This window comes from Durio zibethinus, chromosome 21 (genome assembly GCF_047325235.1).
Source record: "Durio zibethinus cultivar Kanyao isolate XHJ-2024 chromosome 21, ASM4732523v1, whole genome shotgun sequence".
NCBI lineage: Eukaryota > Viridiplantae > Streptophyta > Magnoliopsida > Malvales > Malvaceae > Durio > Durio zibethinus.
In genome coordinates, this window is record NC_143182.1 from 10,987,258 (window position 1) to 11,013,486 (window position 26,229).

Here is a 26,229-nt window from a genome sequence, read left to right on the forward strand (position 1 = left end):
TCTACTATTTTTGGATATTCATGATTAATTTATTGATGTAATGAGTAGTGTATGAAGGTACATTATTAGATGTTGTATGAATTGCTTTTAATCAATAATGAATGAAAGGGTTTCATCTTGTTTCATCTTGTCTATGGATTAATTATGGATGTTGTTTCTATTTTTTTTTTGGATAATCATTATCTATTTCTTTGTGTGTAATGAGCAGGGAATTGATGAACTTGTTTCATGATGGATCATTGATGCATTGGTTTCATCTTGTTTGTGTAATGATAATGGATCTAAATGAATAAATTGGTTTCAATCTTGTTTGTGTAATGATCAATTAGTTTTATCCTCTTTATAGTAGTAATATAAACAACTTTTGGTAGCATATAACAAGGATCTAAACTAGGACACATAGTAATAATTGCTTTCATTTCATTACTTCATCCTTACAGTAATTTAGAATAAAATATACAATTGTTCCACAAATTCTTAAAATTTTTCAATATATCATAAAATAAACCCTAAAATGAAAATGAAAAACACCATCCAAAACACTAGTAACACAATCTTGTAATAGCATATTAGTCTTTGACCCTTTGCTACCAAATCCTTGTATGATTTCTTTTTTATTTTTGAAACTCAAACCTCATTCAAAAGCCTAATAATTTCATTATTATTGCAACTTTCCTTCATTACGGTATTTTCTTTCCTTAACTCTTTGTTCTCAAACAATAATTTGTCCTTTTCAAATCTCAATTCCTCATTATGATTTGCATTTTCATTGTTTAACAAATGCTCATCTTCAACCCATGAAAAAAAATCACAATCCACACCCTATAAAACGTTAATAGAAACAAATTTAGTTTTATCTATCAACACAATACTAGCTTTATATAAATCAACAAATGTAAAGAATACATGTTTGAACTTTCCACATCCATAAAATTTTCTTCCTGGTTTCTTCAATATTGTCGACCTACGAATTGGAGCCATTACTCCAACCGATTAAAGTAAAATGATTTCTTGTTCTTGAGCTACAGCTTGATCGTGACTGCCCAGAATGTCCACTTCTCTTCGATGAATCTTCAATAGAACCTCCGTATCTTCTTTTAGCCATCTTGCTTTCTTCGTTTGTCATTGATTTTGTGAAGGTTGTAGCTTAGATTTCATAAGGTAACAGCTTTGATTTCATAAGCTTCCCCTTGCTAAAACCTTCACAAGCTTCGATTTTGCTAAAATTTCAAAAAGTTTTTCGAATTTGGGGTTTACGGTTTAAGGGAGAATTTTTTTTTTTTTTACTTATTCAATTTTTTTTAGAATATATGGCCTCATAAGCAATCCATGTCATTTTGTGTCTAGATGACGGATTTTTATTAGCTAAAATAACCAAATCAGCAACTCGGCTAACGGAATTAACTCTTGAACCAAATTGATAAACAATTTCAGAGTTTAGGTACCTATTAGTAACTTTTTTAATTTAGGTACCAAATCCAACAAATTAAATAATTCAGAGGCCATATAAGACATTATCCCTTTATTTTCTAATGATCTTCAACCTTTTTAAGTAAGCTGATATAGTATTCTGGACAAAAATGTTTAAGAACCATATTTAGAGCAGTGATTCTATATATTGAAAGTAATAAAAAATAAAAGTAAAAAAATCGAATGAAAGAAAGAGATTACCTCGTTAATAAAGAATAATTCATGATCTTTAATATGAATTTGAAGATGTTTACTTGAAAATATATAGTTTATATCATTTTCATTTTTTATTTAACATATAATTTTTTATTTATTTAATAATTTAATATGAAAATTATTTATTCATTTAACATGTAATTTATTTTTATGATTTACATGTCATGTATTATTCACATAACATCAACTAATAATATAACTAAAAGCAACATAATAAAAGAAGTTATTATATAATCTTACATTCTCTAATCAATTTAGTGAAACAAACACATAAATTTAGTTTTATCCAAAATCTATCAGGTAAAATGATTAAAGAAAAAATCATTTTTCTTTTAAAAATATTAGATTCCGCAAAGTAAATGCCTCTTTTAGATTTAGGGGCAAAAAGATTAAAAGAAAAAAAAATATTTTCTTTATATGCTATCTCTATGTTCTGCACATGTTCTCAGATCTTCATTTATATTTGTAAGCAAGGTGAACAAAGTCCCTGAAGAGTAATAACGGTACAGTAAAATGCCATGGCTTTAGACCGTGGTGTCTCTGCACAAGACAAACAATAGCTATGTCATGCTATCTCAATGCATAAACGAGAGGAATTTTGGTTGTTGATGCAGGAAAGTCTTACCATTAGTGGGAAACATCCATAACAGTGTAGTGAAAGCATTATTCTGCCATAGCTTTGGAACTTTCATGTTGACCATAATTCTCACCTCAGACAAATTTTATTGTTTCCACTGTTGGCAATGGTTGCAAAATTACCATACAGATGTAGCCTTTAAATTAACAGAAAGTGAATGATTAGATCGACATAAAACAGCTTTGGAAAACTTAAGAAATCAAAAGGCATTGAGCTGTGTTAATTGTTCTACATTAAGATACGAAATTGCTATTAGATATTAATAGAGCTTATTTCTAAAGGAAATGATCAGTGCAGCGATACCCTTTTTTCTAAAGGCCATTACATTAATTTTACTTGGGGGTTTTTAACTGTCCAGGATCGTCTATGGACCATCTTGGATTTGAATCAATCTTGTTAATTTCATTTTTATACGATTGAATTGTTCAATACATTTCGGTTATTTCGAAAAATAGTACACTTAAAAGTAATTTTTTTTATACCTAACTTAATATCGAATAATACTGATTGTTTTTATTAATTTTAGTTGGTTTCGATTAGATTCAATGGATTAGCTTTTATTTTTTGATATATGAATGTGGAATATATTTTGTAATTTTTAAGTTATATTTTATTGTTTAATTATTTTTAACCAAAAATGAAATTAATGGATAAAATAATTTTTGAAAGTTGAGTTTCTCTATTTTTTTTCATGCAATTTGTTTGTTTTTTTTTTACATTTTATTTTGATAGTATTATTTCCTATACTATTAAACTTATTGATTTGATTTTTGAATATATTGTATATTTATTTTACATATTATTAATAATATTATTATGTACAAGTCCATATATATTTTTAAATATATTTATATTAAACCGAAATGTCTAACACAATATACTAAAACAACTAGTGTTGATAAATATAATTTTTTTAAAAAAATCAAAACATCATTCAATACAATATTAAAAATTTTAGTTTGAATCAATTATAGGATAGTAAAAATTCAAAATATCATCCAATACAATATTAACAATCTTGGTTTGAATCGATTGTAGAGTAGTATGGACGGTCTATGATCCAAACCAATACTATTAGGTGATTTTCAACCCTAAATACTTATCTAATTACTTATCCATTTGTCTCAAAAAGATCTAACATAAGATTGAATTATATTACTGAATATAAATAGTTATATATATAATTTTTAAAAATATAAAAAAAAATTGATTTCAAAATATAGATTATATATAAATAAAAATCCACTTACATTAATATAAAACATTTTTTCTTTGGATCAAAATATTAAAGTTAAGTATTATAATTTAATATTGATCCAAACATGAAAGTGTATAACACTTGTTTTGACCAACATCAATGACCCAGCATCGTCATAATGTTTCAAAAAAAAAAAAGGTTACTAATATAATTATTTCATATTGCCGAAAGTTTGTAAATTTGCTACCATTTGTTATCTTCTTGATAACATAAAAGGAATGCTATCAAATTGCCTCACGCCCTCACCTGTTATTGCTTGTCCATCCACGCCAATATCCCCAGTAAGAAGTGGATGTATGTAATTTGAATTTTTTTTTAATATTTAATTGTAATATTGGATTCATGAATTTGGACTATGTGTTTGTAATTTTTCTTAATTATATTAAAAAAATTATTATCTAAAAACATATTTTAAAAATTAAATTTAAGATCAATTTTTAACTACATCGTATCGACTTTACTTAATAATTTATAATCTTAAAAATTATAAATTAGTTAATGATCCAAAATTTTTAAATCGACTCTATATAAATGGTTTATGATCTTAGCTCACGGATTGCTTATCCGAATTATGTACACCCTTAATTATACGGAGGTCAAGAACCATGCAAGATTTTGATTCAGTTCTAGATAAGGAATCCTCAAATAGAGTTAAAAAAAAAAAAAAAAAACCTCTGGGCAACCTCTTTGAGGGCTTGGTCTGCTGTGGCCACTTATTTATTCATTCAAGAAATTAAAGAGACGTTTCATATGTATGGCAAATTCTTAGGTTTAAAAATCCTAAATTTTTAAGTAGATAAAGATAAATTTTAATATGAATAATCATATGATTTGTTGATAAAATATTAAACTAGATTCAAATCATAATTTCCAAACAATAAAAAAAAAATTTTAATTATCAAGCATACTAATCATTTTAATCTTTCATATTCACTACTGTCCAAACATATATACATTGGATTCAATTGATAGACAAGAGCATATATCTTGGATTAAACAGAGAACTTTGCTTGAAATTTACATTTTTTTAGTATAAATAGAGGATCTATTTTATTTTAAAGATTACCAACTTAATTAATTAACCCATAACATAAAGAAGAAAAAAAAAGTCAAAAACTAATGGAATCTGTTAAAAACAGAACAGGTGAACAAAAATATGATAAAAATGGAACTCAGAAAAACAGATTAAACAAATAAGAAGAGTGCAAACAGCATGCAACAAGGAAACAGAAGTAGTAACTCTTTCAGGCATACTAAAAAGACAAAAGACAGAAAAATAAATGGAACAACTAGTAAATCAAAGGATGCCAACTGAAGATTTTAGAACCATGGGAGCTTCCAAAAGCTTGGAGGAAACGAGTCTCTGCAGCAGCATTTATTTAGTTAATGTCCCAATACAATCATCTCGGACGATATCTTTATGTCTTTGACAATCTTGTAAGTATCATCAAAATCTTCTTCTTCTTCCGGGTAATCGGCACATTGTTGGCTGTCGTCAGGATGTGCACGTTTACATTCTTCAGCACCATCACCAGCTTTGCTAGCTTTAACCAACATGGAACATACAAGCAGTGTCATGAAGCAGAAAACAATCATACCTCTGGTTATGGCCATTCTTCTTTTTCAAATGCCCAAAAACAGTGATTAATTATTCTGATTTGTGTTGATGAGTTTGTGGCAAGTGGTAACTAGAGACTGAAGCAGTGCGAGATTTAAAGACAGCTTTGGTTTACTATTTTTAGAGGATAAGGTGAATATGTGGCCCTTCAGCCCTTCAGGGATGTTGTTAGATCAGTTGAGTTAAGCTGGTATTAAGGTAGAATCCGCAAATTTGCAGCTTGGTTTTCCAACTACCTTATCTCAATAACACTTGGATTAATGCTGCTGCCTCCCGATTGCAATACCCACAAAAATGGAGACGCTAGCTATCTGATTGCCAGGCCCTCAAAAAGGATCTTCCCAAAATGAGAAATAAATGTTTATGATTTAATTATTGCATATGCGAGAAAAAGTAGATTATATTGCCAATAGCTATATGATCCGTTGACAGAATATTAAATTTTTAATTCAAGCAATAAGAATTCAAATTCCTAACAATCCTGTTATTTGCTTGACCTTCCTAATTGAGTCTTGGTGTAACTTTCCGATTACCTAAATAGACTAGACATTTTGATTTTTAATTGCTCATTTAATGCAACATAATGGAAACAACATTCAATTTTAGAGATGGCGCCCATGGACTAGATTTGTCATATTGATGTTAACTTGACTATCCAACTGTATTCTAAAGTTTCATCCACAGCAAACATATCATTCGGTAAAGAAATGGGCTCGATAAGTAACTTAACAATGTAACCTGGCAAGCTGCAACTCCATAGCAACGGTTCCTGAAGTTCAAATAAAAGCTGCAGACAAAATCAAGTTAATTAAGTTGAATTTAGGTTTGCAAGTCCGGATGGACCGCCCAGCCTATTAAGTCTTGAACAGGAAAAACCTGCAGATAAAAGCTAAGTCCTAAGTAGCCTCCAAAAGGGTTAAGTTAAATAACAGAAGCTGAGAAGTCGGCATCATTTTCGAATTCATAAATGTCACAATATTAGTTTCACGCAGTCCATGGTAGGAGCACCAAATTAAGGCCTCTTTCTTTGTTGCGGGAACCTTTTAATGTTTTACTTTTACATATCTTAATTTTGGACTGACATTTTCCCACTCCCATGCACTCTTACTCAGAGCCTTAAATTGTACAACTGCTCATCTACCGTCTCCACCAAAACATTAGAGTTTGCAGATTTCTCCTCCTTTCTTCTTCGCCTCTTCCCTTGAGACAAACAATAAATGATATCCAATAAATATGGCTTTGCCTTCTAGAATGGGTTTTCAGCTACCTATCCTTTCAACATAAATAGTGTCAGCTATTATATCCAAACCAGATTTTTATGGCAGCCAAAATTTCATTTATTTCCACTTTTAAGACCAACAGAAGCCTTTATCTCATTTCTTACCTCACTTTGTTTAATATTAGTAATAATTTCTCAATTTTCCATATTATATTAATTACATATATGAAAATTATAGCGCGTTCCTCAATGGATTCAAATTTGTTGAAAAGTTATAAAAAAAATAATTTTTTATGAATTCGTTGATTTAATGCAGATAAAGTTAGATATATACCGATCAAAGTCCAAATTCTCTTTACTGTTTAATAAAAAATATATTCCCTTATGACCTTTATTAACTTCAGCTGAGCCCAAGTGACTTACATTGACCAAATATAGGGGTACCCATCTCTCTCTATATAAATGTACATGTTGCAGAGTTATGCACCTTAACTCCAAAGTTACAGGTAACATGGCAGTGGTTAGAAGCATTGTAGGGATTTATGCTTTTGTCTGGTATGAATTGTATTTAGGGTAGGCAACCCAATCCGTTTTCGGTGGATTTCCAGCCGACTCAATCTCTTAAGGTCAATTTTTTTTTTTAAATCAAGTTTCGGGTCGGATCGAGTTTGAGTTTTAGGTAAATCGACCTGATTCGATATTTATATAAAAATTAAATTTTTAATTAATTATTTAATTTTTTATTTATATATATTTATATAATTATATATTTAAATATTTATATTTTAAAAATAATATTTTATATTTTAAAAAATAATATTTTATTAATTTTGGGTCGAATCAAATCAAGTATGATTTATACAAATATCGAATCAGGATCGGATATGAAAAAATTTAAAAAAAATTCGGGTCGTGTCAGACTCGGGTTTAATGGATAAAAAGTCGGATCAAGTTCGGGACGAACAAAAACTCATCCCGATCCGACCCGTCGACGACTCTAATTGTATTCACGGTAACATTAGCCATAAGTTATCTATGCACTAATTTGTTAGTAGAATCTATAATAGATGAGTGAATTTTTTCTATCTATTTAAATTTAATAGATTATAATCAATTTGTGGATTAAATATGTACCAATCATTAGCCTATACATTACAATATAATTTTATTTATTGAAATAATTAGTAATATGTTTTTGTTATTATATCTATGTATATCCGGATGAGGTAAAAGATAAAAAGTAATATCATGATATGAAGTGATGAACCTTCGTTAATTTTTCCAGTGTATGTGATGATCTAGAGCTCTAATGTAAAAATATTTCGACCCATGCTCAAATAAGGATATCACAATAACTAAACTCCAAATTCCAAGTCACCAAATAAAACAAAACTTTCATAATGCAATGCTTAGAGATAATATCATTTACTGTAGAATTTTTATCGAATTGATTGTTTGATCTAAAGTGGTGCTTTATAATTTGCCATATCAATTTAAACTTGCCATAAATATTTTACTCTTCCGAAATCTTATCACCATGAAAGCGCGAGCAAAGATCTAATTAATATTAAAGTGACAATGTCATTGATACAAATATTGTTGGATTGCATCTCTTATAAGATATTGTTTAGTTCGGAGGCTTAACAGCATGTTGTCGTGACTTTATCTTTGTAAAAAGGGCTTTGGTAAAAAATTAAGAACTTGCTTATAAGCCACAATCTAATTCTTGGTTATTAAAGAACATTTAGCCTCTCTAGTAAAGGTAAGGAGTATGCACAAATTGTGTAATTTTTTTTTCAAGTTCTTAATTTACTTTTAAACTCTTCTATCTTAATATTTATCTGGTTGAATAAGACATTACGTATATAAATTTCTTTGAATTCGTAATTTTTAAATTTCAACTCAAATAACATATCAACTGATCAAGAGATACTTAACATAGATTTAATAATTGTTAGATTGCATCTGAGACAAAGTAGTCTGTTTTGAGAACTTTACAAACCGCCCTCATGAATTTATCCTAAAATGCCTGGAAGAGGATAGACCCTCATACAAATCACAGTCGTGAATCCTTGATTATTAGCAATGTGAGATCTTTCCCGAACAAATATGCTTCCAAATCTTTGTATGAGAAGAAAAATAATTTTGTTATCCCCAAAGTGCTATTGTATCTAATTAAATAATATATTTGCTTTTGGAAATGAAAAAAACAAATTGAAAAAAGAGTCACAATCATAACTTAAAGTTGAATAATAAGCATGAGTCCTAGAGAGAAATTTTAGAGTCGTATGGATAGTCTTAGTTATAGTCAATTTAAGTTAGCTTAGCCTTCGTCAAAGCAATGAAAAATAACGATATGGCATGCTTCATAATTTTATTGGGTGACAAAATGTTGGGATAGAGATTTAATTAATTAGGCCAAATCATTAGGGATCCTTTCGGTTTTTTTTTTTTTTTTTGGTCTAATATTTTTGCATTGGCAAATCTTTAAAATTTTTTTTGGACTGTTGCATGTACTCCTTAAAATAATTTCTTAAGATTAAAGGGTATTTTACGTTTTTTAGGAGTATTTTTAAAGAATGTAAATATCATTTCATTTTTTGGTAATTCAATTAGGGATATCTTTGTTTGTTATTTGGATTTAATTTCATTTCAAACGATTTTAAAGATATATTTTTGCATATTAATATGGTACTTTCAAAATTTTACTTTTAAAATGATATTCACAAAAATAAATTTTTGGTTGATAAAGAAATTAATAGAACTCCTCTCTTTCTTTTCCATGTGGACTGCTCCTGTGGGTCAAAATTTTCAAATTTAAATATATGAAAATATCTTACATTTTCTTTTTTTGAAGGTTTATTAATTAGGAACCATCAATTAATTAAGTTGATGGAAATGGAAATAAAATTAATATTTTATCATTTAAACAGAAAGACACAAATACCAAGATCGCCAATTAAAATGTTTTATGTTTTATTAAATAACCTTTTGTAATAGCAAGAAACTTTTTGTGTTACTTGTTTTAGCTTATATTTCGTGGTCAACAGATATGTTATATTGATATAATATTTTATTTTTAATTTTATTAATTAAAATTTTAATTTTAACAATCATAAATAGCAAAAAAAAAAATTATACTTTGCCCTCGATAAAACATACCATATGGTAAGTTCTATATATAATTTCAAACTCCGGATATTTCTTTTTTGTTAAATTATTGAGAATTACTGGTAAAAACAAAAATTAATTCCTTCCCGACATAAATTATTGATCTTTCTTTTTTTTTTTTTTCTACTATATAATTTCTAAAAACAAATACTACATGTAAGAGTTTTCTTTACCGCAAAGTGCAAAACTCTTTATGTCAGCTCCTGGTTAGCCCCTCTCTACACCAATGGAACAGAAAAGGACACATGTAGTTGGTGCAGGTAGATATTTCTTTTATTATCATTTTCCATTAAAACTCCCACCAAACCGCTTTATATTTAATTTGTTTAAACTTTCGATTCAGTTTCCTAAGCCTCAGATCTGCTTGCAGAGAGGGTAGTGAAGTGAGTTCTGATGAAATACGCAAGTGAAATGTCTTACACTACATGTCTTTCATGGCTCTTCTTATCTTTATCTCTAACACTTTTCACTACAGCCAGAGCCAAAGTTTCGGCCATCATAGTGTTTGGAGACTCCTCCGTCGATTCGGGAAACAATAACGTGATTTCCACAGTTCTGAAGAGCAATTTTCAGCCTTATGGTCGTGATTTTTACGGTGGTCACCCGACTGGACGCTTCTGCAATGGCCGAATACCTCCTGATTTCATCTCTGAGGCTTTTGGACTCAAGCCAGCTGTTCCAGCTTACTTGGATCCAGCCTATAACATATCAGATTTTGCCACTGGAGTTTGTTTTGCCTCTGCTGGAACTGGCTACGACAATGCAACCTCCAAAGTGCTTGTAAGCCACCGCTCGAATTCCATTTACTTGGGTTATTTCGGTTTGTGTTATTGCTCAAATATCATACATGTTTTGCAGAATGTGATACCACTATGGAAGGAATTAGAGTACTACAAGGAATACCAACAAAAACTGAGAGCCTATGTTGGTGTGAAGAAGGCAAATAAAATTATGAGGGAAGCCTTGTACTTGATGAGCTTAGGGACGAACGATTTCCTAGAAAATTACTACATTTTTCCCACCCGAAAATCCCAGTTCTCAGTGAGACAATACCAGGGTTTCCTGTTGGGACTTGGTGAGAATTTCATCAGGGAACTCCACGGTCTTGGAGTTCGGAAGCTGTCCATCACAGGCCTTCCTCCAATGGGGTGTTTGCCACTGGAGAGGGCCACGAATATCCTGGGTCAAAATGAATGTGTCGCTGAATACAACAATGTGGCTCGGGAATTCAACAGGAAATTGGCAGGATTGGTGGCTAAGCTGAACAAAGAGCTTCCTGGAATGCGAATGGTGTCTGCACCTGCTTACGACATTTTCTATCAAATTATTAGCAGACCCTCACTCTTCGGTAAGTACTCTTTTACTGCAATTTTCCTCTTTCTTACTTCACCTGTAAACGAAAAGATTAGTGGACTGAACCATTTTTCATTATTTTTCTTTAATTAATTGCTTGAAACAAAAAATGGTAGAAAAATTAATTTGGAAGAAAATTAATGTGTTTTATAGTGATGGATATGAGATGGTCAATTAATATTATTTTTAACTTATTTTTTTGTAAGATGTTTTTTAGTATTCTTAATAATATAAATACGTGTATAAAAATATATTAATAAAAAGTTGAGTTTAAAAATTATTAAAAAAAATATTATTATATCAAATGTTTAAAAATAAAATAAATTTTAAATTAATGGTAGAATTACTAATCACACAATCTTTCAATAAACATAAAATCTTTTTTTATTCTTTTATATTTTATATCTAAAATTAAAAAAATATTCAAACCAATAATTTTTATAAGGTTAAATAGATCGTTAAAAAAATCTTACAAACAAGAAAAATAAATATGTTTTTAAAAAATGAAGTTGAAAATTTTGTAATTGAAAATTAATTGTGTTTTTAATAACTTTTTAAATAGTTCTAATATGATTTTTGTGTTGCAAATATTGTAGACGCAACACTAGATAGAGATTTAGAATAATTAAAAGTGAAATATAATATGAATGAAGAAAAGTTTAAAATTAAGTTGGATTTTTTATTGTTGAAAAAATTAAAAATTTAACGTCACGTGATTATGATTTAAAATTTGCAACAAAATTTTTAATTTTAAAGATTTTTAAATAATAATTAAAAAGTACAATAGAAAGACAAATAACAATGTAATTTTAACTTTCTTAAAATGCAAAGTATAAAATTAAATATAATAAAACTATAAAAAAATATTAACAGTATTAGATTGAAAGATCATTTAAATTTGTTTAATATAAATGCATATAAATATTAAAAGATTTTAAAATATTTGGGGGAGGGGCCCCTCAACCATATATGAGCTCCGCCCCTGGTTTTATAGGAGTTGGGATATTAATGCTTAGCTTATATATGTACCTAAACTTTAAATATGATAAAATAAAAATCACAGTGATCAAACCCCAATCAAATTCACACAATTTAATAAAAATTATTGTTGATTTCGTACGTATTAATACTTTTATAAAGGATCAATTTACACATATATATAATTAATTTTTCATATCTCATTATGTTATTTATATTTATTTGATCTAACAGTTAAATTTTTTGTTTTATTCACATATATTACGTATATCAAACTTTAAATTAATTAAAATATTTAATTACTTATTCTAAAATAATAAAATTGCAACATTTTTAGATCAAAATATCCTATCAATTCAAAATTTTAACAAATATGAGTATTATTATTAAAATTTGATTTATAAAAATATTAATCCATTACAAAATAATAAAGAGATAAAAAAAAATAGTACGATTGAATTGATTTGACCAATAAATATTGTTGTATAAATAATAATGGGCAGTGCTTAAAGCCTGCCATATGATCCAAAGAAAAGGCACGTAGGGCAGTTGCCATCTAAGACACTGGTAAAAGCTTTTAATGACTGTTAAATGGGGAAACAAGCCAACAGCTCTCTGGCTTGAGTCTTCAAAACTCAATCCTACCATTTGGGCTTTGGCAAACACGGCCGAATTGTATTTCGACAACATCATAGATAATTTTTTTAATTTTGTATATTTTTTAATCATTAATTATAATAAATTTAATAAAAAATTAAATCATTTTTTCTATTTTTAGTTATTTTCTCATTATTTAAATCTCTTAAAATTAAAAATTAAAAAAATATATAAATTTTTTAATTTTACAATATATAAATTGATTTCTCATTTATTTATATATATATATATTTAAACTATCTCCTAAAAGATAATTTGTTAACATCTATCTACTATTAAATTATTATTTTTTTACACTTTCAATATTATAAATTTATTTTTTTATTTTTTAATCAAAATATAAAATTAAAATATTCAAAAATAATAAATGCAAATTCTGAAAAAAAAAAATCTAAAAGAAATCAAATCTCAGTCTTACACTTCCTCTCACCACCACTGCCAAATGCCAACTAAAATCACATAATGACCCATACAGCCTAAAGCAACCTTCTTAGCCCTTCAACCTACCACCTATCCGAAAACATAAATAAAAAGAAAAGCGAAACAGTTAAAAATCAACGCCATCTTCGTCAAGAGGAGCCACGCAAAGCACACAATAAAAACACAAAAAAAAAAAAATCAAAAAAGGGTTTTGGTTTGAGGTTTTCTAGAGGGTTTCGAGGCATTTAATTTGGTGATGGGGAGGCATGGGTTAGATAAATAACATACTAGGAGCTGCAAGTGTTTTGAACGGTGGAAACGGATTTTTTGAGGAAGGCCGTGGGTTTTGAGTTAAGATTTAAGAAAATCTGTTGGGTTTTTGGAAAACTAAACGAAGAAGTATAAAGAGAAAGAAAAGAGGAAGATTTCAGTGTCTTTTGGTGAGAGACGAATTCCAGCGAGTATCGCCTAACAACAAAGGGCGTGGCGACGCCGGTGAAAACTATGGAAATATGGATTTTTAATGAATTCGATTATTTTGTTAGAAAGAGGAAGAGAGTTTTTTATTTTTTTAGAGAAAAGAAGTTTTAGAGAAAGAATAAAATGAAAAATGAAAAAAATATTTATTAAGGTGCAAAACGCACCGTTTAGGGTGAGGTAAAAATATTTACCCGACGGGGCCGGCACTGGTTTGACTTAATTATGTCTTGATCATTAAAAAACATTTTAGGAATGATATCAGAAACTAATTAAAATATAATAATAATAAGATTTCAGCCTCTATTTTATATAGGTAATACTTTTAAATGAAAATTTATGATAAATATTTCATAATAGCATGAATTATATGACTTATAAGAACATATAAGAATTAGATGATATTATATATATATGATTTATTGTAGATAATTTACAATTAATAATAATGAATTAAAGTTAATTAAAGAAAATTATTTCAAATTTTAAAACTATAGAAAATATTAAATTTGATTTAAGATGAAGTACACCCTTAAATTCAAGTGTTTTGCATGTAGTTGTATAATAATATATTTACAAGTTATGATGAGTAGAGGTGTTCATGGGTTAAGTTGAATTTGGATTAAATTTATATTTGATATTAATAATTTATATATTTATTTAAATTTAATCTAATTCAAATTTTGGATTTCAAAATTTTTTCAAATCCGATTCAAATTAAAAAAAATAAATTATAAACTCATCCATTAACTTAACTTATATAATAAAAATTAAAAAAATATGATTAAATTGAGTTTAATGAAATTATATTTAATTCATATTATATAAAAATTAAAAATAAAAATTATATATATAAATTAAAAATAAAAATTAAATTTAATAAAAAATATATAATTTTTATATATCTTTAAGTTAATTTTTATATAATTCATATATATATATATATATGAATTTGGATTGAGTTAAGTTGGGCTCAGATTTTAAATTTTTTGTTCAAAATTTGGTCTAAAATTTAAACGAATTTAAAAATTATATTAAAACTCTTTTAACATGTTTTAATTTTTTGTCCAAATCCTTTCAAAATTTGGACGTATAACTTAACTCTTGAATAGGTCTAATAATGAGTATAATTTGAATATTAAGTGACTTTTTAAGGGATGGATATTTGATATTAAAAACTATCTAGTAAATCACTTATAAAAACAAAAAAACTTGATTCATTATTAAGACAATGACTTATAATATTGTAATTTATTAGTAAGTAAAATACTATTTTGTTTCACGTACAAACAATTGATTTGCTTAAATACCTTATGGTTAAAATAATATAAAAACTCTTGAATTTTATCCCTTTATTTAAACAAATTTTTATATTTTTATTGCATTTAAATAAATTTTTAACATTTAATTTGTACCATAATAAATTTTTAATATTTAATTTTTATCCAAATAAAATCTTTAATCTAAATTAATTTTTAATTTAAAATAAGGGCTTATATATATTTTGAACAAAAAATAAGAACTTGTATAAATACAAATAAAATGATAAATGTTTATTAAGTAGAATAAAAGTATAATTGCTTATTTAAATAAACTTGAATAGTTTAAATGGTTTCTTTTTAGTATTTTAGCTTCAATTTGACCTCTTTTTCCATGGTTTAGTATTTTGAATCCCTGCATATAAAATGCACTAAAAATTGGAGAAGTGAAATTTTGTTAAAAAAATTGGTTGCAGGATTTGAGGTGGCAGGATTGGCTTGTTGTTCAACAGGGACATTTGAAATGAGTTACCTTTGCAGTCAGTTTAATCCATTTACATGTAGTGATGCCAATAAGTATGTATTTTGGGATGCTTTCCATCCTACCGAAAAAACAAACAAAATCATCTCCGATCATCTCATTCCAGGTCTTTTAGCTAAGTTTTCTCATTGATTTGCGATGACTTTGGCTATAGCTATTCATAATTTATTCCTATTATGAGCTACTATTTTTAATTTAAGAATTATAACGTTCGTTTCTCTCTCTCTCTCTCTCTCTCTCTCTCTCTCTCTCTCTCTCTCTATTTATATATAGTACACGACTTTAATCATGCAGGTCAATTTTTTGTAATTTTAATGTATAATCTGCCATTTTAATGGTATGGAAAAAATAAAAAATCAATTCAAATTATAATATTTGGTTGAATAGGGGTTTTCATTAGATTCAGATATTGGATTTTATTTTGCTTGAAATAGGCTTAAGTATAATCTAAATACTTAAATAAAAATTAAATAATTATTTAAAGTTTTACCACTTTATTGTAATCAATTGAACTCTTAAATATATATTTTTATTCAATTAAATTTTTAATTGAATAAAAATGAGTGTCTTCATATAATTATTTTGCACTTAATAAAAGTTTAATTAATAACAATAAATATTTAAAAGCTTAATTGGATATAATAAAATAATAAAACTTGAATGATTATTTAATTTTAATTCAAAAGCTCTTTTTATACTTATGCCTTTAAATATATTTTAAAAATATTTTAACATCTTTAAAATATTTTCAAGCCTTGCGGATTGAGTCAGACCTTGAATACAAGTTTCAAAAAATTAACCAAGCTTGACTCGACCTGATTTATGACACCTGATCAAGTTCAAGTTTTCTAATCGTAGGTCCTATAGTCCATGCATGCTTTCTCCACTTTCAAGTTTCCTAGCTAGTTTCTGCTCAGCACATTGTAACTTTACCTCCATGCCAAAACAATGTTCTATAGATTGCTTATTGTCAGAGGAGGTAATTAATTTCCATTTTAATTTTTTTATATTTAAAATTATCTCCTATTCATTAAAATTAAAAATTCAGCACATTATTAACAGATTACATGATTGTTAACAATTGATTTTCATTTTAGCAGAATCAATTTTGTTTTGAAATATATTTATTTAGAAGCTTGATCTGAATCTAGAAGCTCGTGCTTTGTCGCAGGAATAAAATAAAATTATATATTAAGGTTTAGACAAATTTTTTTATTTAATTTTAAAATAACATATCAAAATTTAGTTTGTGATACATATTTTAAATCAATGAGAAAGCATATATATATATATATATATTAGATAGAAGCTCGCACTTTGTCGCAAGAGTAAAATAAAATTATAGATTAAAGTTTAGAGTTTTTTAAGATTTAAGGTTTAAAGATTCTATTAAGATTAATACCTAACAATTCAATATAAAAATAATTGTATTTGCAACTCAATACAGAATAAAACCTACCATTTGAACACAAACAGAAAAATTTATTACTTTGAAACATCAAATACGAAGGGAAAGTAATGGCATAACAAATATTATGGATAATTAATTGATTGCAAGTCATATGTTTATAAAAAGGTAAAGAATAACTTAGAAAACATGGTAGTTCACATAACAACAATATACTTATACTATTTTTGTAGTGACAAAATATTCATCTTATTTATTAGAGTGATGGAAAAGGTATTTTGGTAGAATACCTTGATTTTTGTTGGGTCAAAGTTAAGGAAGAGGTCTGCAACAGATGCTTGTCCTATATATAAAAATAATCCTTAGAGAATAGTATAGTGACATGTGGCAAGTTCATTGCTTGCCATGTGTTATTTTTATTGTTTTTTATTTTTTTTTTCAAATATTTCTAATGTTATTATGTTAACATGTGAAAAACCCTTTACTTAACATGTAAAAATTTTTAAAATAAAAAAATTCAAAAAATTTATTTGCTTATATAATAAAAAAAACATAGTAAGAGTTGAGTATAGAAATGTCGTTGTTGTTGACAATTACAATACCTTCAAATATTTTTGTAAAGAAAAAAAAAAGCAAATAGATAATAAAAAAAATCCATAAAAATATATCTAACTTATCAAAGAAAATTCAAAATTTTAAAACTAACCAACATATTAAATTTCAATAAATTATTGTGACAAAAAAATTGCAACTAAAAATAATCAATTGAAAAAATAATTTACATGAAAATCAACTAAATGATCTCCCAAAAAATAATAACTTTTTTTAAAAAATTATCGGATCAATAAATTTAAATATTTTTAAAAATGTCTTTTAAAAACAAAAAATATATAATTAAAAACTTAAAAATATTATATTTAAGATTTTTTAATAAATTACAAAAAAATAACAACAACTAATCTATACAAACAATCATATAAAAAACTCTAGATATAAGATTTTCAAACCTTTTTTTTAATCTACAAAATTTAAAAACTAAAAAAGATAGCTTTTTTTAAATTATTTTTTGTAAAAATTAAAAAATCTCCATTTGAAGCAGGGGCAACATTCTAGTATAAATAAATATTATAGAGAATGGGGTCCAAGTATACAGGAAAATGATTTATATCAAGTTTCATAAGACGAAGATGTATAAAAGATAAATTAATTGATGAAAAATGAATGGAAGAAAATGCTAAAATAGTTTTTTTTTTTTTTTATATATGTTAGAGATTGAATTTTTATGATTTTATATTTAAGTTAGGTCCCTTTGTCTATTATCAATTGATTTTAGCTAAATTAGATACTGGTATCAAAATTCAAGTTTTATTTTGTAATTCTTGCCTTATATATCTTTTTCAACCTTGTCACATGATAATTTTGCCTAAACATGATAAAGTCTTACCTTATACCTTTTTTAAGTATATCATGCAATAAGTTTATGTGATATTGGCCTATTAAAGTTGTATTATTTCTTATTCGTTAAATATTGAGTTTCTTGTGATTTTGTTTACGTTTAACTTAGACCCTTTTATTAGACTTGTCCAAAAAGGTCGAGCTACCCATTAAAAAATTGTGAGAGCTTGGAAATGAATTTTAAGTCCGTTAAATGGGTTTGAACTTAATTCTAAACTTATTTTAAAAAATGCACCGACCATTAGACATGACATTTAAGACTCACACATGATTTAATCCGAATAATTTTTATATATTATATATATATATAATTATATTACATAAAAATAAATAACTAACTAATAATATATATGCACACATTAATACTTTATATCTACATGTATAAATCTCATTCAAACACCAAATTAAATTAACAAAGTCATTTTTTGAGTTTTTATTTTGTTGATTATTTATTTTGTCATAATTAATATTTATTATAAAATTTATTTTATTTTTATTTGAAAAAATTAAAATCTGAATAAGCTTGGTAAGGCTTAGACAACTTTTTTTAAAAATAAGTTGAGCCTAAACATAAAATTGAGACCAATGTTTCAAGTCGGGCAAACCTTGACAAAGTTAAAATTTATAAATATCCTATTTAAACTCAACTCAAATTCGATTAGACCTGATTCATGAATAAATTTATTCTCTATTTATTATTAATTAATTTTAGGTAGATGCTTAAGTGAAACTATATAAAAAATTATTTTATACGTGTAGACACCAAATTTGTTCAGATTATTTTAATTAGGTATTGGTTTAATGTTTGTTGAATATCAGGTTCTCGAACTAACGTCTGATTTCGATTCAATTGAGCTTGAGGCCCGATCCAAGGCTCAGTTTCATTATTTAAGCCCAAAGTCTACTTTTTATTTTATTTTATTTATTTATTTTTTTTACATTATATTAATTTATTAATTAAATAAGAAATATAAAAAAATACAAAAAAATAACCTAAAAAACAAAAAACAAAAGGGCTAGTGGAAGTGGGTGTCATGCATGGCACCACTGCCACCCCCTATTCACCCCTGTTCATCACTGGCCATCCACCTTTGCCAAGGCCCTACGTCAATTACCCAGGCAAAGGGCCAAGACAAGGCCAAACAAAAAATAAGGGGGCAAAGAGGGGGTTGGTGTATGGCACCTTCCTCTCTGCCAAGTTCTGTGCCACCTACCCAGACGTAAACTTATGGTCGGAACTTTATAAATAGAGCTCCATGACCAATCTTTAAGACAGAGAGAGAGAGAAAAAAAAAACACTTTGCCCAAAAAAAGTATTATGTAAAAAAAACAAAACAAAAATCAAACAAAAAGCTCAGTCCGTCGAGAGCCCCTTGTAAAAAAAAAAAAGAAGAAAACAAAAATTAGTCTCAAAGAAAAAAAACGTAAGTTAGAATACCAAAAAAAAAGAAAGGTTTAGTTGAAACTTTGAAGGTCGATCTAGGACGTTTAAGACTCCTTTTTGTGAAAGGGAGGTTGGATATGACAATAGGAAATTGAGGGGAGTGTTTTGGAAGTTTTTGAGATTTTTCGATGGTCGTAGATGACGACGATGAACGATGATCGACGGCCAGCATGACAGACAGCAACCGGCCAATTGGCTTAGAGAAAAAGGATCTGAGAGCAAGAAAGAGGTAAAGAGAAAAAGATAAAAGATAAAAATGAAAAAAAAAATTTTAGTTTTTATAAAAGGCTGAAAATCAAAGTGATATCGTTTCAATAAAGGATAAAATGACATCATTTTAACCTAGTAGGATCTGCGCGTCAACCCAAAACTAGACCCATGGTCCGTGCACCCCGACCCGAACCTGGCATTCTCAGCACTAGCACAGTCCGATCCAGTTGAATTGGCCCAGACCGGATCAGATCGACGTTAAACCGCTGAACCAATCAGACTAGCCTAGACTGACATTGATCGAATCGTTGATCGCTCTGGTTCAAGTAAAGTTTTTTTGAAATTTTTTTGTTATATTAAATCTTATTATTAGTATTTATGCATATTAAAATGTTTATATTTGTTAGAATAATTATTCAATAAATAACAATAAAAAATATATATAGTTAAAATTTTTATAATTTTATTAATTTGAAAATAAACTTTATAATAATAATACAAAAATAAAAAAAAATTTTAAAAAAAAATTTTTATTCGATGATGAGATTCAAAGGTACTTCGAGTAGTGATACCTATGAAATCTCTAGGTAAGAAGATTTTTTTTAAATAATATCCATGTATTAGAGTATTTATAAAAAAATTCAATACAATAAAAATTTTTCTTTTTTGTTATTAATAAAAAAATAAAATAACTAATTTATTAAAAATAAGTGATAAAAATGAAAAAAAATTTTATCCGATGACAGGATTTTAAAAATATTCTAAGTAGAGATGCTTTAAGAAATTCCTAGGTGATAAGATTTTTTAAATATTATCGGTGTATTGAAATATTTATAGAAAATCTTCAATATAATAAAAATTCATCTTTTTTTTCAAAAATTTAAATAATAATTCAATAAACAAAGTCAATAAATTCTAAAAGGAAAAAATAAAATTTGTGCATTAACATATTATCATTTGTATTACATGCATGACATAATTTTTAAGAAAAGTAAATTCGAATATTCGAGAATAAAATTCTAAGGAATTTCAAAAAGCGATGCATAAAAAATCTCTAGGTATGAAAAAGTTCTTCTAATGTTATCAATGTACTAAAACATTTTAAGAATTATTTCATTAAAAGGATTCTAATTTATTTTTCATAAATAAAATTTGAACAATAATAAAATAAAATAAAATAAAATAAAAATCAAAACTACAATAAACAAAAGAAGTCAGGGAAATCATTTTTTTTCAAATATCGAAATTAAAATTATTTTGGTAAAAATTACTGGATAATATTTAATTAATTGGTATCGTTCTAAACAAGCATTGTGAGAGTATTAATTTTTTTTTACACGTAATCGATTTTCAGACTCAGATTGTTTCGTAAAGTTTAAAATTATTTTTTTAATAAATTTTAATTAATTTTAAAATTTTATTAAAAAAATAAATTTTAATAAATAACTAATCACATCTAATAAAAAAAATTAATAACAATTCTATTTTTTATTTTTATTTCTAAATTCGTCGAACGGTTTTAAAACCGTTACGACGATGTATTACAAAAGTCTTGAATATATATAACCACCATAAAAAAAATTCTGCACGCTATATGTGTCAATCAAGTACGAAGTACTTGAATTTATCAAAACTAAGTTCTTGGTTTTCTACATTCATGTATGAATGTACAGTGTAACAACTGAGATATTATATCTAAAGCCATTTGCATCAAAGAATGCAATTTTCTTTGTCTTTATTTTATGTAAAAAGAAAAGGATAATCCTGCTGCGTGCATGTTTGTAACAAAGAGCAGCATTAAAGTGATCTAACTTTAGAAGCAGTGTAAAATGCTGTTATGCGTCCTTGCCCTAGGGAAAATGGACCCCCGCCTTCCATGGATGGGTAGCAACAATATTCTCTTTCCCTGATATAGAAGATCATAAGAATGTTTATCACCAGTACAGGATTCGGATCAGAAGAGTAACTGCATGCTGCTGATATTTGAGGTATATATATAACTTTGTGATCAATATATATATCTCTTGTCTCCTAAATTAAATGTGGCTGCGATGATATAGATATTAAGTGTCCCAAGGCCAAAGAACCATGTTGTTTGATTTATTGTCGCAGAAGGGATATCACTCAAGTCATGAAAATTAATATGGCGGACGAGAAAAAGAATACGATTGACAAATTCCTTAAGAAAATATAATGAGTTAGTTGCAGAGAAAGGAAAAGCGCCTCCATTCTCGTTGGGGAGGCCTTTCAATGCCTTGACTTACACGAAAGAAGAAGCACGCTGAAGCAGTCATTGTCTTGGGCGGTTGCAACCACATATTTAATAACTTGCATTGTATGTGTCTATTAAAAAATAAAATAAAATCTCTCTTTTCTCTTCGCTTTCACTTTCACAGATCTTTGGTTGCCAGTTGTTCTTGTGGACTGAAGCTAGCTAGTTTCTCCCCATTGTTCTTCACAACATAAATTTATCATTCCAGTTTATATCCATTTTATGTGATACATCTCCCATAATTCGTTATATATATATGTGCGTGTGTGTGTGTTTTATGTGTTAAATGATGTAATTACAATTTGAATCATCAACTTGATTGATTTCAAGATATATAGTCTAGATTTAATTAAAAAAAATTGGATTTTAAAATCTAAAAAATGGATTATGAAAAATAAACAATTTTATTTGTAATATCTTAATTAACAATTTTTATATATGCATCGTTCAATTGTTGTCAAATTAAACAATTCTTAAAGTTAATTAAATCACATTTATTGGCCGAATAAAGATTAAATTAAATTTGAACCTATCGCTAGGATTGAAAATAGTTTTTGTTCTAGCTAGATTGGTGATTTTCAGTCATAACAAGGTCCAATTTGTTGAATTGAGCTACTTATATTATTAAAAATATTAAAATATATTTTTTATATTAATATTTTTAGTAAAAATTAATTAAAAAATATATATTTATTTATATGATATATTCTTAGGTAATACTGAATCCAAACTTTAAAAGTCTTGTCCAAAATTCTACTTGTCTTGAATTAAATTCATTGACCTATCTAGTAATTCGATGGATAGATATATTTAGTCTTCTCAACTATAAAGTCCATAATGTAATAGGTAATTGATTGACTTCTATTTGGAAAAAATAATGAAGAATAAAAAGCTTCAAATGTAATAAAAATTTTAGCCAAAGCAAAAAGAGCCTTTGTCACAAAAGTTTGACTTCTTGGCCCAACCTGGCCGTTAATGCATAATCCAATTACACCAGTTTTTGGTAGCTATTAATTCTGCCAACAATATTTCCCCGAAGATTTAACTATCTCATTTACTCCTCCTACTACTAGTATTTATTACATATCAAAGCCTTCTTCCTTCCAATTCAATCCCAAAGATAGAAACAATAAGAAAGCTAACTCTAGCACTACCCTTCCACATTTTGAAGTGTTGTTTGAAAACTTATAGAAGTGAAGCAAATGGCATCGATACACGGCTTATGGCTCCTTTGCGTTCTGGTGTTGGTTGCAGGGATTAATGGTGCAAAAATTCCAGCTATCATAGTGTTCGGGGACTCATCAGTTGATGCTGGAAATAACAATTATATTCCCACGATTGCTAGGAGCAATTTTGAGCCTTATGGTCGTGATTTTAATGGTGGCCATCCAACAGGAAGGTTCTCCAATGGCAAAATCGCAACCGACTTCATCTCCCAGGCTTTTGGGCTCAAAGGGGCCATTCCTGCCTACCTTGATCCTGCATATAATATATCAGATTTTGCCACTGGTGTTTCCTTCGCTTCTGCTGGAACCGGCTATGACAATGCCACTTCTGATGTTCTTGTAAGTTTCCATCAAATTATTTTTTAATCCTGTGTTCTAGAAAAGTGAAAAATAAGCAAATTAAGCATACACTTAGTATTCACATCCAAAATACTACTATATATACGCATCCCATGTGACAACCAATGGAATGTGTTCAATTGTCGTATTTAAATTCTAAATTAATCCTCCCTCAGGCAAAGGATCAACAGGTTTTGCACATGAATTCAAGTGTTAATATTTGTACGTACGTGTGCATGTACTCTTAAGATTTTTTTTTGATACAAAGGAGATCGTAGATCTGAAAATAAGAAAAAAATTTGTAAGTATTATGATTTAAATTTCAGACCTATTGGATATCAAGATGATTGTATGAACTTACTAGACAAAGTTTCGGTTTATGTACTCTTATTGTGTATGTGTGTATATGCTCAAACCAACTATGTTATCATATAGGTTAACTCAAACTTCATACAACTAATCTACTCAATGAATTTGAATACTCTGCTTTGCAGTCAGTGATACCACTCTGGAAAGAGCTAGAGTACTACAAGGATTATCAAAGGAAACTGAGAGCCAATCTTGGAGATGATAAAGCGAACGATATAATCAGCCAGGCTTTATACATAATAAGCATTGGAACAAATGACTTCCTTGAAAACTATTACGCAATCCCAGGCCGTTCATCGCAATACACCATCAAAGAATATGAAAACTTCCTGGTTGGCATCGCTGGAAATTTCACAAAGAAACTCTACGATCTTGGAGCCAGAAAAATTTCGTTAGGAGGGTTGCCTCCAATGGGGTGCATGCCATTGGAAAGAACACGCAATCTTATGGGAGGAAGTGAGTGTGTGGATAGTTACAACAACTTGGCAGCCGAGTTCAATAGCAAATTGAACGATTCGGTGATAAAGCAGAACAAGGAGCTTCATGGGATGGACATGGTCTTTTCAGATCCGTTCGGGATTTTAATGGAAATCATACGAAAACCTGCCGTTTATGGTTAGTTATTGATTTTTTTTTAATTTATAATCTACCCTTAATCTCTTTAATTTTATTTATTAATATGCTTTTAAATCCTCTCAAATCTATAATTTCAAAAATCTAATTAACATGTATATCATCTAAATTGACGTATTTTTTGACTTAATTATTGTCAAATTTTCATTCATGCTTTTATTGTTTGTGTCATGCACATTCATGCACCATTTTTTTACCCCAACCACCTTCTAAGACAATATTTGACTTAGGTAGTTAAGGAGTTATTGTTATATTCAATACACCGCTTTCCACTGGTGAACTTGGAAACTCACCTATTTCACTAAAAGAATTGTGCATAAGGGGTTGGTGCCCCACTGATTTTTTTTCGTATTAAAGTTTGAACTCAGGTTTCTCGCCTACGAATTGAATACTAACTTTTATGCAATCTACAAGCCTACTTTGAGACTTCTACCTTTTTTCTTTTTTTGCCAAAATCGTCGTTTGTGCATTTAATGCTCCCCCAACGACATGGGTTACAAGCAAACTAATATATATCAAAATTTTTAAATTGAAAATTCAATTTTATAAGGAGTGGTATCCACCAAGAACTAAGATTACTGTTTTTTTTTTTTAATTAATACTATTATTATATGAGTACTGTTATAAATAATAAAAATGTTTGATTTGGATCGGCAAATATATATATATATATATATATGCAGGATTTGAGGTAACAGAGGTGGCATGCTGTGCGTCAGGGATGTTCGAAATGGGATATGCATGCAGTCGGACTAACCCCTTCACATGTTCGGATGCAGACAAGTATGTGTTCTGGGATTCTTTCCACCCAACAGAGAAAACCAATGGTGTCGTTGCCAATTATGTGGTGAAGACTGCTCTAGCCAAGTTTCTTTGACAAATCCATGCTTAATATTTTAGTATTATATATATATATATATATAGTAGGCAAATTTTCTATACAATATTAATTAATTATGATTTCTATATATAATTCATCTTCATGTTAATTACTACTCTACGCTTGTTAATCATGCCATCTTCAATATGTAGGTTAAATGCATGTATTTAATTAATAATTCATAATAATACTAGGTTTATTATGTCATATTCAATATTAATATGTATGCATATTAATAATAAATTTTTTGTATGAAGTTAATATATATTATGTTACTTTGGTGCTTAATACTAGGTTTATTATATCTGTGTTTTGCACGATTAATTTTATAATTAGATAATACTGAAATTTATAAAATTGTTATAATTACATGATTTACAGTACATCATCGAGATTATATTTATTTTTTCTAATATTGTACTTAAATTTTAAATGTAAACTAATTGTGGAAGTAAAATGAGATCAAACTATCACTTTGTCATAGCATAGAGGCTTACGTATTTTGTTTTATTATGCAATATAACTTTTTAAAGTTTTTTAGTGATTTGATGTATAATAAAAATTAACTGCATCGTATATTTATTCTGTTTGAATTTACTTTAAAATTCTTTTAAATGGTCTAGATATATTAAAATTTAATTTATGTTTTAAATCGACGGCTTTGAATCAAGTGGCATTTGTTTATGTATAGACACAGAAACACATTCAAAAGAAAAGTT

The 26,229-nt window shown here is 27.7% G+C and overlaps 2 protein-coding genes across 2 annotated transcripts; both read left to right on the forward strand.

Annotated features, from left to right (window-relative positions):
* Positions 1 to 9,946: 9,946 nt before the first annotated feature.
* On the forward strand, positions 9,947 to 15,531 carry LOC111306231 (GDSL esterase/lipase At2g42990-like). The gene is made up of 3 exons (XM_022904136.2): positions 9,947 to 10,369; positions 10,448 to 10,937; positions 15,210 to 15,531. The coding sequence occupies exons 1-3, from the start codon at positions 9,983 to 9,985 to the stop codon at positions 15,404 to 15,406; spliced, it is 1,074 nt and encodes a 357-aa protein (XP_022759871.2). The 5' UTR covers positions 9,947 to 9,982; the 3' UTR covers positions 15,407 to 15,531.
* Positions 15,532 to 23,151: 7,620 nt separating this feature from the next.
* Positions 23,152 to 25,785, forward strand: LOC111306232 (GDSL esterase/lipase At2g04570-like). Its single transcript, XM_022904137.2, has 3 exons — positions 23,152 to 23,628; positions 24,123 to 24,612; positions 25,314 to 25,785. Exons 1-3 carry the CDS (start codon positions 23,266 to 23,268, stop codon positions 25,505 to 25,507), a joined length of 1,047 nt encoding a protein of 348 aa, XP_022759872.2. The 5' UTR covers positions 23,152 to 23,265; the 3' UTR covers positions 25,508 to 25,785.
* Positions 25,786 to 26,229: the final 444 nt, after the last annotated feature.